We start from the raw sequence: 11,345 nt of genomic DNA, 5'->3' as shown, positions 1-11,345 counted from the left end.
TTTTTTCTAAGAACTTATATTTTTAAAAAACAAGGAAAAGGAATTCACAAGGAAAAAGGTAGTAATTTCCCAAGTGGAATTTCAAGGATCGGACAATTAAGCACGGTTCCGCGGTGCACTCGACGACCACGCCAGCCTGACGGATATTTTTGTTTCCAGGTGAGACTGTGCTGAAACGACACGTGCTCCAGGGATGCGAGAAATCGCCGGCCCATTAGAGTTCCATCCCGTGAGGCAAGCGTTGCCGAGCGGAGCGTAAAACGAAGCGTATCCACCTAGGATTCTTCCAGAAACCATAAGAGAATGCAATCCTCTAGAACGCTGGAGGGATAATAAAACAGCAGAGCATTCCTTAAACGACAAGGCCATGGGAAGAAGCGCGCGGTTCTATCGAAGAACCTTCGAATAAATATGAAGAAAGAGGAGTTCCACGAGATTTCACGAACCGAGAGGAAAACATTGTCTACCGTCGAAGGATCTTCAATTATCACATTTCGGGTGGAACGAGCGTGTTTTCGGTTGTCTTAATCTCGGTTCGATTCATGCAAACCTCAAAACGACGTGAGAATCAAAAGAGTAGCGAGCTGTTGAAACTGGATGTCGTGAACATGGTAAAGATAACCGATCGAACGAGATCGTATCGAGCCTCCTCGTGATCTAGCCAATCGTTTCTCATGAAAATAACCGTTGGAATCGAAGAACGCGGTGAAGCGAACTCAAAGAAACCACGAAGAGTATAGGAAAGTGGCATAAGAACGAGAGTAACCCAGTTCTCGTTGGCTCGTCGGTTTCATTTGGATATCTCGATTCCCTTTATCTTGGTCGATTTCCATTCCTGGCGACGAACGTCCCGTCGTTTCACATCCTCCCACGTCGTGTACATAAAAATATAACGAGCACCGGCACGGCTTATGGGGGACAACGGGGGACCAAGGGTGAAAGGGAAGAGGATAGAGCGAGGCCACGCGATATACTCGCAGTATTGGCCGGTATAATGTCATAAAACCTGCAGAACAGTCCATCTACGTGAGCGGTAAAGCCGTGGACGACGTCCTAACGCTCGGAATTGGTACACTGGGCATTCGTCCCGGACACTTTCGACGGTTGCTTTATAGTATTCCACGCTATAGACGAGGACTGCTTCTTCAAAGAATCATCGTCCATCTCGACGAATTCTCTCGGTCACTATCGCAACCGGATAAACGTTTTGTAAACAGTTCTCTCGTGTTTTTAGGCCAGACGATTTCTGATAGATCCTTCGTAAAGCGAAGCAAGAACTATTTTATACGAGTGTTACCATCGTTCGTTCGAATAAGGTAGTCAGCGAACTACCAAAGATTTTGAATTTTCCAGACGCTTCACATTTAAAAAGTATACTCGTAATGGAATAAATTCTCTCGTTGCAAAAACTATTGCCCATTCCAGCTTTCAAGTCTTGATGTAAACAGGCCTTTTAAGAACCATCAAAACTTTTTATACGAAGACAATGCTTAATCTCCAATATTCTTCGTAAAACTATCAACGAGATAAACCAATTTCATAAAAATTCTAAGAGTATCACTGCTTTTATCGTTGTTATGCCCACGTGCAAGTGTTTCCTGCACACTTCACTGCACGATATCTGAGTACGAATCACGAAAAATGGATCAAGTGCACGTGAAATCGTCGAGGTCGACCTCGAGGAGCAATCCGACGAAAATGGCGTGCGAGAAAGCGAGCAGGCGGCTCAGGACGATCTTGGTGAAGGCATCCCGTCTTGGCGTCTCGACGACGGAAGTTGCCAAGCTGCCCAGCGCCAAGAAACTCATCCCGCAGAGAGATCACGGATGGAAGTTGGCGGTGTTCCTCCTGGTGATGTTCGGCGGTGGCGTGATCGTTGCGTTAGCCTGTACGGCGAGGAAAGGCTGTTCGAAGCTGGAGGAGATCGTAAGTAACATTTTCAATGAGTTTCTTCGTCGAAAACGTCTGTTTAAAATTTATCGTTTTGGCTGAATTTCGGAAAACGATATGTAGATCTTTATATGTATATATAGATCAGAGGAAGCTTTCGATATTTTTGGTGAATTAGAATTTTTCGTATTTTTTATCTTAGCGAAGTTTCAAAACTAATGTGTTTTTCAAAAAATTTTCTATGTGGAAGATATTATTATTTAATTGAAAAGTTTATAGAGAAGATTGTTAGACTATATATAAACTTTTTATAAGGAATTATGAAATTAACTTAAATATCAGTGGATAGAATAAATTCAGTATCGAAAAATATTATTATGACTAACGTAGAACTAATTTAAACGTTCGACAGCATAAATTTAACGCAGAGAAATAATAAAAAAAGAGATTCAGTTCGAATGTTTATATTATCTGACCTTGTTTGCGAGTTAAAACTGTTTTACTGTTTCAATAATTCCCGCTGGATAGCGTGCTTGCGTAATTAATTCCATTCAAATATTTACGAGCCATACTTTCATATCTTATGTATGATTCCGATGAATATTTGCAAACGCTCTTTTGATATTGCGTGAATTATATCCCTTCGTAGCGCTCGATAAGAGTAACATATATAAAAATTGTCGACCGATAATTTTTGCTAAAATACGAATTATCTCTGATATATTTCTATCGTTCTGAATTTATTCACAGAGAGTCTCTGTGTTTCAACGCTCGTTTCACCTGAATTAGTATTATTTTAATGTTTCTTCAAAAATGTTAAAAAAGAGCAATGGGAAAACTTTCACGAGCAAAAAGAACTAACGAGATAGACCGACTTCTCCTTTCTTTTAAATGAAATGGTATATCTTTTTCGACCTTTTCTTTTTCTATAATGGACCTTCAAACGAATCACTGGACGCACGAGAAGAGGATAATTGAAGACCGTTTTAAATCCCTTTGTTACGAGGCAATGTTATACATACTGATGAGGCGAATTAGGCTCGTACGGTTACACGAGTGCTCGTAAACGAGAAAATGTTGCGCGTATAAGTACGGAGAGATTTGAAAGCACGGTCACGGCAAAAATATGTATAGACTTGAGTACAAAGAGATCTAAAATGGCCGTCGATGATCTGCATTCATAAATCCTTGCATTCGTCTGTGAGAATTCTTTGTCACGCGAAGAAAAGAAAAAAAGAGAACGCATTTAAAATTCACTATTCTTTCTAACCAGTAAAGTCCGTGCTTTATTTCAAATTTATGGAATAAATCTTCCCTCGAATCCTGTCTCTCGGGTGAAAAACATTTTGCATTTGGGAAACTTGAAAACGGCAGTCGCGACAAATAGCCACTCTTCTAAATCTACTCTAATATCTGTTTTCAATCCGCGCTGCAGACAACACCTATACTTTACCGCATCCGACGGAACCACGATGATAAAACTATATTCTCAACTGAACCATCCCGATAGGAAACTAAAGATCCGGATCAAACTCTGTGGGGAGATTTCCATCGATCTAGGGAAATAACGCTTTACGTCTGACTATGGTCGCTTTATTCTACTGTCGCGGTTCAACGTGACACTAACACCACTCCGTTGTGGAAACAGAAGGGGCATGAGATTAAACGTGACCTTTCGCGCGACAACTCATTGGGTTTTCTCCTCTTGGAGCCTAAAACTTTCTGGATAGTGGTTGTCCGACCACAGGAGATAGGACGTGCATGCGCGAGATATCGACTAGAGTGTCTGTGCCAAGAGAGAAAGGAAAAGGGCGAGAAAGTAAAGCGTCGGAACGGCGTGGAGAGAGAAAGCCATCGAACGGAGTGTCTGGCTCGTGTACAAGAAACTAGCATGATGAAGAGAGAGTGAGAGGAAGTGGGAGCGAGACAAAGAGTCAGAGTGAAACGGAGCGAGAGAGAGCCGTGTTAACGATGTTTCGTGTAGAGAGGAGACCGGGCGCTGAAATTACAGATCAAGGGGTTTCTAAACAATTACGCTGTCGGCAGGAGGTCAGACCGAACAGCGTGAGGTTAGAGGTTACGGCTCGCAGGAGCCGAGGCTTGCGGCCTGCGGCTGGTTGCGGACGAGGGTCGAGGCTAACAGGAAGTGCTCTCTCACCGCTGGCCAATGGCCGGGTTGGCTACATCGGCGACTGGCTAGAGGAGCGGAGCACCACTCTCCTATCCTCTGATATTCCCTTGGGCACCGACCGGGTTCCATTGTCCCTTCAGGGCAAAGAGAGATAGATACGTCGAAGCGGGTGAATTTCGGAGGGCGATGGTAAGAGTGGGATGGTTTCAGCGGGTGTGGTACGGCGGTCGAGTGTGTGCTCCGAGGCGAAGGCGAACCTTACCGCGGCTTTCTCCATGGGAAAGCCTGTACACAACGTTACGCGCGGATCGATCGGTCGCAATAACCACAACTTGGAAAGTTCTCTCTCTTTGAATGGTCGGCAGGATTGGTAGCGATTTTCACTGACGCGGCACGAAGCCGGTCTCGTGATCATCGGGGCTAACCGGCTGATTGCCGGTCAGAAACATCGCCTCCGGGCTTCTCCAACCGAAGCTTTCCCTGACGCGTTAGCGAACCGAACCCTTTCAAGGTATTCCCTTTTTCTCCTTCTCTCTACGCTTGTCCGTCTTCCTCGATCCCTCTATTCAACCTTCCTTCCTTTAACCTCCGCTTACGTCACTAAGTTACCTCGTGCTGCTCGTGTTGCACGTGCGAATCTGGTTTCTTGAGCTCGATTCAGGGTCCTTGACGTACTAGTCTACCCATAGACGAGACCAGGAAGCATGACCGAGACCCTTTGATGTCCGCAAGCAGATCGGTCTCCGGGCCATTGCTTATATAAAGCTTGTTAACGCTATCTCGCTACACGGTTGATGGGCGTACATGCATATTCGGTTAGGCGAGCCGAGATATGGAACACCGGCCGAGATGGTGCGTGAAATGTAAAGTAGGACGATCTCTGTTATCGTAGTTGCCCATATCTGAGCAAGTATCTATTCGGAGGAACCAGCGCAAATTTCGTTATTCCTGTATACCACGATTTAACCGATTCTCACCTTAGTATCATCTATCAAAACTGATATACGGAAGAAATTAGAAAGAAGATAGACGAGAAGTGGGAATCCCACAATCGTTATCAAAATTCCATAAATTAACCGACCTCCGCTTCATCATCATCTATCAGATATATAATAAAGATATAAAACCCAAGGAGCTAAAAATGTAAGAAAAGGAACAGCATTACGGAGATATGGAAGAATGTACGATGTCGAAAGGTACAAAAATTGCCACGATCTAGAAGCCAGAGGAAAAGGAAGAAGGAAGTAATCGAGAAATACGAGGGCAATGAAACAATAGACAGGGTAAAACTGGACTGGCCGCGTTTCCACTGGCGATTCCACGTTGAAAATCCACGTCTACGCCGTCAAATCCCATCACGGGGACGGCATAAATTTCTCTGGCGGCTGAAACCAACCTCCCTTTTCATTCCCTGGCTCGCCTGGCCCTATAGATACCTCCTCGCAATGTCATGACTCGCTTGCGTTCCCGCAACCGTGTCACACGAAGCAGAGAGCGGACATTTATGATTCCGTTCGTTCCTCATCATGCGTGGAGAACGCGCCTGGCTACCGTTCCACACTCTGCACACACGTACGCGTAGACACGGGTATACATTCACGGGCATGTAGCACAAGCTTGCGTGAACGCACGGCTCGTTGTATATAGGGTGTTTTTCGAAATTCTAGTCACGCTGACTCGATTGCAATAATTTCTAGAAATTGAAGCCACGAAACAAAATCGCGTTCGTCCCAGTGTCCCGAGGGAAGAGCGGATAGGTGTATATATTTTTTTAATTGGACCTGGTCGAGCGAAAAATTTGCAACGCGAATACCGTGGCTGAGTATCGCCGTCAAACGAGAGAACACTGTAAGCATTAGTTCGAAAAGTTTAATTTTGTGAAAAGGCTGGCTCGAATAAGTGGTGTCCGCGATGTGATTGGTAAATCTTTCGCCATTGGAACTGAATATAGCACGCAATCGATTTTTTATAGTATGTTACGAATGCGCGACAATGGTTTTAATCGTCGTTCTGGTCGCTTTTTTCTCTATTTTTCATACGTGAGTTCTTTTATCACTTTGAAATTTGTCCAAAAGGTCTATAGATTTCCTTTTAGAAATCCTGAACCTGAAATCGAAAGGTTCGAAGTTCAAATGAAAGAAAAATACGAATCTCCGGATCGTCGCTCAGCGATTGAATCGGTCGATTCGCTTCCTCTCTGCAATTTGTGTTTGTGTTTCAACGTCAAACGGCACTTGGTCACGGAGGAAATTCTCTCTGAAGAATACTTGAATTAACTCTTTAAGCGGCGAGAGTGGATATATCCGAGAAAGTAAGTTTTTCATACGATAGATCGAGTGGATATATCCATCACTGTCTTTATTTGTTTGGGGGAACGTGATTGCCCGTTCGGGTGAGATCCTTTCCTTTATTTCCTTGTCTGTCCACTCTATCACCGATGGAAGCGTTCTTAACAACTCTCAACAACTCTCAATCGAGTACTTCCAGTTTAACTATCCTATAAAAAACATTAATAAACTCTCACACTATTATCTCCAATTTGTCATTCAATTTTAAAATTAATACTCTAATTAGAAGCTCCATTCTTTATATATATTTGTTATTTAATTTTATTCATACATAAATATTGATTTTTAAAATATTGGTTATAAAACTTCATGAATTTGTCGTCTATTGCTAAAAGGCTTATGTCTTTGGATCGCATAGGTTGAGACTCTTCTTAATTATATCATATTAAATTACACTCTTAATCGCTAAAACTATAACGATATTTTACCATCCATACAATTTGACTCATCGTATCTTTCTCTTACTATCTTCATTTTTCAAAGTGATATATATTCGTGAAAGTAATATATTCAAAGTCATATGATACATAATTTAATCAGGTGAAATTGTATTATTTAAAACCCACTATACATCAAAATAAAATTAGTCAGAGGAAATAACAAGTACCCTCCACTAGACGTCACTCGATGAATGCTCATCGACCAACGAAAAGTCAGCCCCCATGGTTAAGGCCATAATGATCAATTACACGGACCATCGTTGTATGTTGTCGCGTATGGACGTACGCTGGTACGACTCGTTAGAGAAGACAGGTGGCATCCACGCTGTCGGGCGTTGCACGCGAATCAACTAGAAATCACCCGATCCGCGGACAGATTCACAGAGACCAGCACAATTTCGAGGTAACCTCGGGAAAGCTGTGTGGGATGTCCGTCAGTAGTGTCAGGAATATGATCCTCGACTGCTCGTCGCATCAGATTTGTCTCTACGTCTTGTAATTAATTAATGCATTGATTTACCCTCCAGTTACGCCATTCGATTTCCCCGCTTATGATTAATCAACAGGAATACGAAAAAAGGCGATTCTACTCGATTTCGATGAAATATTCGTCTTGGTGGGATTTCCACTGGCAAATACTTGTGACAAAGGATGACAAATTGTCAAACTTGCACGAGGATTTATCAGGAATGGAAATATGAGTAAACTAGAGGATTTCGATCTGTGATTAATGAACACGGATTTCAGTTTTATTCCCCAACATGCAGGAAATATTCTTTCGAGATATAGTTTTTAAAATATGTAGCTATAAATTTATGAAAAAAAAGAGATTTTAAATTTGGTTGATAGGAAATCTCGTGATATGAGTCCAGAATCGAAGAAGATACGAGATTTGCACATGTCGAGGATAAAATTCGGCTGTCAAGAGAATACGCGCAGATCGTAGATACAAACGAAGTTGCAACTGGGACACATTCTTGGCAACAGTGTGATAGGAATCAATAGTTGAACTAGTTACAAATTAACATTCAACCGAAGTACGAATTTGGATTTGAGCATGACACAAATTAGTAATAGTGTAAATATATTTTATGCAACCAGTCAGAGTTAACCCACGTTTGTTTGACTGTAAACTAATACGTATACGTCACAAAGTATTAGTACGCTTCATCTACGGTGTTTCTATGTTTCCATCCGTTATTTACATATGTACGTATGTTTCTAAGAAACTGCCACCAAATCAAATTAATATCAAATTAAACTGCATTAGACGTGGTCGATTAAAATGAGCCTGGGAAACGAGGGACGCAAGCGCGGCAGTTAGTTGTTCCGTTGTCTCGTAACAATAGAACGACAAGTGTCATTAGGAGCAATTTTCTTCGCTAAACAACGCGATGTTGGATGTTTTACGGTGCAATCAGGGTAACAAGCAATCACTCAAACGGATTAAACAAAATTTCGTAAAGGTTAGTCGGCCCAGGAAGAACGTCGAGGGAAAACACAGATAGAGACATAACGAACGAAAATTGGAACGCTCGAGCAGCAAAGTAAATCACATTGAAGCCGTGCAAAGGATCCACACGACCTTGTTTCGTTTCCTGTCACGGTATCGAGAAGGCCGACATGACGATGGCGCGCTGCGACGCTGCTCCGCGCTAGAAAAACGAATGCAAATGGAGAAACGCTTTCGAACGAGCCACGTCGATCCGATTACCGTCGCGACCCGTGGACGGGTGTCACCGGCCATTAGTGGGAACTCGAATTTCAAATCCCGTTTCCGTGATTACCGCGCCGGAAACGAATCCGTGAAAGAGAAGAGGTACGAAGAAATGGAGAGAGAGAGAGAGAGAGAGAGAGAGAAAAGAACAAAAATACACGGTTGGAAGGTGGTTGAAGGGAAAGCACGGATCTGTGACAGCTGCTGATCATTCCGTGGAATCCTTCTGTCGGTGATCGAAAAGTCGAGCTTCTGAATATCAATTTGTCCGCAGAGTTGCTGACATTCTACGCCATGTGACTTTAATCGCGGTTCGGGATTATCAAACGGGAGAGAGGGAAGTTTTTGGTCGCTTTATCAAAGTCGGCCCTCGGTAATAAGTCGTTGCTCGAACGAATCAAAGGAAGAGCCATTTCGAAGTTGAACCAAGATGGATATCGTTGGATTCTCATCTAAGGAATAACGAAATGTTTTTTCGAGGTCGAAGAGATTCGATGGAAGTTTGCATGGGACTTACAGGGTCGGTCGATGATTTTATCACCAACGATTAATCTGTCTTTGACCTTTCGAGTCATTCTTCCCCAGGCTAATAAAGGATGTTCGCCCCGACTGACGCAATTCAAAATTTCAGTAGATCGATGCAAAAGGCAGAGAACTAAAACTGGGTAAGATCTCAGAGCCAAGATATCTTTAAAGATGGATAAGAATTCAAAGAGAAATATTGTTGCAAAGATCTCGAGTAGAAAAGGAACGCGATAGTCAGACAATCGAAACCCACGCTCCTATCGTTATAAATATGGCATCACCGCAAAAAATACAATCTCCATTTCAACAAATCGACCTGCCCTAGACCCATCCATCACGCATCGAATCGAAATCAAAATCCACGCGGCATCTTTCATATCAGCCATAACGCTGAACGATCCTACACTGAACGGCGTTAGCAGCATGCAGTGTTCCACGATAATGTCGAGCCTTCGTGACATAAAAGGTGGCAAAAGCAATGAGGAGCGGAGGAGGAGAGGCGGAAGGAAGCAGTGTAAATAGAAAACGAGAGAGAAGGTAAAAGAGACAGGCATAAGAGGGAAGAGAAAGAAAGAAAGGGAGGGAGCGAGAAGGTGGTGAAAGAGCGAGTGGAAGCTGGCAGGAGGGGTTAGGTTCGTCGGATGGGTCGAATGGGTGGTGGATGGGCGGTGGATGGGCGCTAGAGCGTAACCTGATATAGCTGCCAGCAAGCTGCCGTAGACCGGTATCGTATCCTCCTCCCGTTCCTCCCTTCTCTGAGTCTCTGTCCCACCTTCAGCTTCCATCCTTCTTTGCCTCCACTCTTCGTCTGACTGCATACGCTTCCTAGAGATGCACGGTTACCCAGGAATATTCCCAACGTAAATGCAGCATCGATGTTTTCTCAGCGTCGAGGCATGTAGACGATTCTCCCTGTCTTTCGCTTGTTCCTTTCTCTCCTCCATCGTCCATTTCGTATTCCTATTCTCCTTATTCTTTTCCTCGATGCTGGTTCTGGTTTATCAGCCTTTCTTTCTCTTCTTTCTCGTCTGCTTCGGATGTTACATCGTACCGATGCCTTTTTATTCGCTGATCCAGAATACAGCAGCTGTTACAGCCAGGAGACAGCCTAATAGGGCAACTGCTCGATATTCGCTCGAGACAATCGCGGGTCCTTCGACCTTAAACCTGAGCGTAGGCGTAGGCGAGACGATCCCCGGAATTGAATATCGTTTTGCAACGGCTGCCATCCGGTTAGAAGCGCACCGTCTTTTATCTTCGGTAGCTTCATTGCTCCGAGAGAAATTTGTAGGAAGTGGTCTGATTACGTAACACAAGGTGGCTGTAGAAATAATCTCGCTACTCTGCGGTAAAGTTTCTACGAAAGCCAGGCCGCAAGAATTGTGTCGGAAAATTCGAACGCTACAGCTCTACGATTATGTTCTACTTCTTTTCACTTGGTATTCTTTTCCGAATCGAAGCGCGGCAAAGTTTCACTCGGGATCTTCGATATCTAAAATTCATTGTTTCCGCCCTAGCATCTTCTTAGCTTAGAAGAATTTCCGAGCTTTCATCTTGAAATTACCTCGCTGCTCTTCTTAACGCGGAGAAACAAGAGGAAAAAGGAGCAACTATCGAAGAACTTCGCCGAGATGAAAATTGATTACGCGATTTCTCCTCTTTCATACCCTCCCCTAACGCTTGCGTTACGTCATAATATTACGCAAGGGATGAAAAAGGAAGGAGGTGCAACGAATAAATAGTAAAATAGCGAGATTGTACGGTCTCATTATCGCAATTCACCTGTGATAGTTATGAAATATTCCTAGCGTCATTACGGTTTCTGCAAATACACGCTAGCAAACTAAGGGCGGTGAGTTCCGCGCGGGCTATCAGCGCGTTTTCGCCGCACGCGCCGGCTGATGGTAGCTGTTGTGCTTGCTCCTTTTGTTCTCAGTTGTTTCGCGAAATTCTCGGGAATTCATTGCCGACACACGGTAGACAAATGCAGCAAATAGAATTACCCTACTCGCAGTGAATTATTAAACGTATATTCGTGATGTATTCTTAATTAAAGTCCCTGTGATTCGTCGCGCAGAACGTTGATGAGTACTCTTAGCGTTACCCACGTAGAAGGGTGGATCTCATCGTGTGGTCGCAAATATTATGAATTTTAATTAAAAACAAACTAATCTTCACGGTCTTTTTGACAGTCGGTTTAGATGTCGACAGGTTATAGGTCATTCTGGATTTAGCACTTTTCATGATAAAGAGATCGAAAGAAAGTCACGAATCGCGGTTTGTAGAACGTTTGT

At 43.4% G+C, this 11,345-nt stretch overlaps 1 protein-coding gene across 1 annotated transcript in view; it reads left to right on the top strand.

Annotated features, from left to right (window-relative positions):
• Window positions 1-1,279: 1,279 nt before the first annotated feature.
• LOC117231579 overlaps window positions 1,280-11,345 on the top strand; it is a 30,011-nt gene continuing 19,945 nt past the window's right edge. The window contains exon 1 of the mRNA XM_033490143.1: window positions 1,280-1,926. Within this exon, the coding sequence (XP_033346034.1) occupies window positions 1,642-1,926 (285 nt within the window). The 5' untranslated portion in view covers window positions 1,280-1,641. The remainder of the gene's footprint in view (window positions 1,927-11,345) is intronic.

This window comes from Bombus vosnesenskii, unplaced genomic scaffold, assembly GCF_011952255.1.
Source record: "Bombus vosnesenskii isolate JDL3184/JDL3185 unplaced genomic scaffold, Bvos_JDL3184-5_v1.1 scf7180000013273, whole genome shotgun sequence".
Taxonomy (NCBI): Eukaryota; Metazoa; Arthropoda; class Insecta; order Hymenoptera; family Apidae; genus Bombus; species Bombus vosnesenskii.
Note: the sequence above shows the minus strand (reverse complement) of the source record. Positions and strands in the feature narration are given on the sequence as shown.